The 1,595-nt window shown below is 37.1% G+C and overlaps 1 protein-coding gene across 1 annotated transcript; it reads right to left on the bottom strand.

Annotated features, from left to right (window-relative positions):
- Window positions 1-231: 231 nt before the first annotated feature.
- LOC100664330 (olfactory receptor 5W2-like) lies at window positions 232-1,167 on the bottom strand. The gene has a single exon (XM_010601951.3). The coding sequence runs from the start codon at window positions 1,162-1,164 to the stop codon at window positions 232-234; it is 933 nt and encodes a 310-aa protein (XP_010600253.2). The 5' UTR covers window positions 1,165-1,167.
- Window positions 1,168-1,595: the final 428 nt, after the last annotated feature.

Here is a 1,595-nt window from a genome sequence, read left to right as displayed (position 1 = left end):
CCTGGAAATAAAATTTTGGTACACTAATAAGAAGATCAGAAAGTTTTATAAAATTAGAGAGTACTGTATTTAAATTAAAGACATATAAGGAAGTATAGTAGAAAAGTACCTAATAATTACTAGAGTAGAGATTTTGTATAAATACTCATTGCACTAAAGAATTTCAGACCACATTATTCTGTGTTATACATTTGAGGAAAACTACAACTCTTTATGTGTATGTTTAACTATTTAAAACAGCATTTTATTTTTCAGTTTTTCCAGAGCTTCTTTCACATCTTTATTCCTTAGGCTGTACACCAGTGGGTTTAACATGGGAATAACAAGGGTATAAAACAATGAGCTCATCTTGTCTCGATCTAGAGAGTAGGAAGAACTTGGCCGGAAATACATAAAGAGCAAAGTTCCCTGGAAAATAGCAACAACAGTTAAGTGGGAGGTGCAGGTGGAGAAAGCTTTGAACCTTCCCTCTGCAGAGCGGATCTTTAAGACTGAGAGGATGATGTAACAGTAAGAGACAAGAATCCCTGAAATGGTACTCAGTTCAATGAAGCCAAAAACAGTGAATAATGCCAGCTCATTGACCTGAATATCAGAACAGGAAAGGAGGAAAAGTGGAGGTAAATCACAGAAGAAATGATTAATTTCATTTGACCCACAGAAACATAAGCGGAAAGTTAACATAGTATGTATTGAAGCATCCACCATGCTCACCAGGTAAACCCCAGCTGTGAGCACGGAGCACACCCTGCTGGACATGTTGACTATATAGAGCAAGGGGTTGCTAATGGCCTTGTACCTATCAAAGGCCATCACTGCCAGCAGGAGACACTCAGAATCTGTAAAGATACAGAGGATGAAGAACTGCAGAGCACAGCCATAGAAAGAAATTGATTTGTCTTTGGCTAAGAGGTCCACCAGCATCTTGGGCCCAATTGCTGTGGAATAGCAGAGGTCACAGAAGGAGAGGTGGCTGAGGAAAAAGTACATTGGTGTTTGAATCTGGGAGTCCATTCTTATTAGAAAGATCATTCCAAGATTTGCCACAAGAATAATGAGGTAAACAACCAGAAACAAGGTGAATATGGTCACTTTCATCTCAGGGTTATTAGTAATTCCCAAGAGTTGGAATTCAGTTAAGGAGGAGCAATTTTCTCCATCCATTCTTCTTTGTTCTTATTTTAAATGGTTACAAAAAAGATCAAGAAAATGCTAGATCAGAGTCTAAGTCTGGTGGACAGCCACAAAATATTCTCTGTAAGACAGAACACTTTCTGTAAATTGTCTTCTTGATCTTCAGAAACTAGCCCGGATGAATGTCACTGAAAAAGAGTCATTGTTATGTTACTGAAAAAAATTCAAAATGTCTTGAATAGAAAGTTCAGAAACTTTGATTCCAATTCCATATGTCACTCTTGATACATGACGATTATATCTGATCTGAGACAGTGGGTTTGAATAAATGTAAAGCTCATTCCAGATTCAAAATGATATTAAAAAAAAAAACAAAACATAGTAGTCAGAGAGACCAAGCCAGAAGATACAGGCCTAAACATTTGACATGGAAAAATAAATACCTGGTTGCACCAAAAAAG

The sequence above is a fragment of the Loxodonta africana genome, chromosome 7, assembly GCF_030014295.1.
Source record: "Loxodonta africana isolate mLoxAfr1 chromosome 7, mLoxAfr1.hap2, whole genome shotgun sequence".
In the NCBI taxonomy this organism is placed as follows: Eukaryota; Metazoa; Chordata; class Mammalia; order Proboscidea; family Elephantidae; genus Loxodonta; species Loxodonta africana.
The sequence above is the reverse complement of the archived record's forward strand: the minus strand, read 5'-3'. Positions and strand labels throughout refer to the sequence as shown.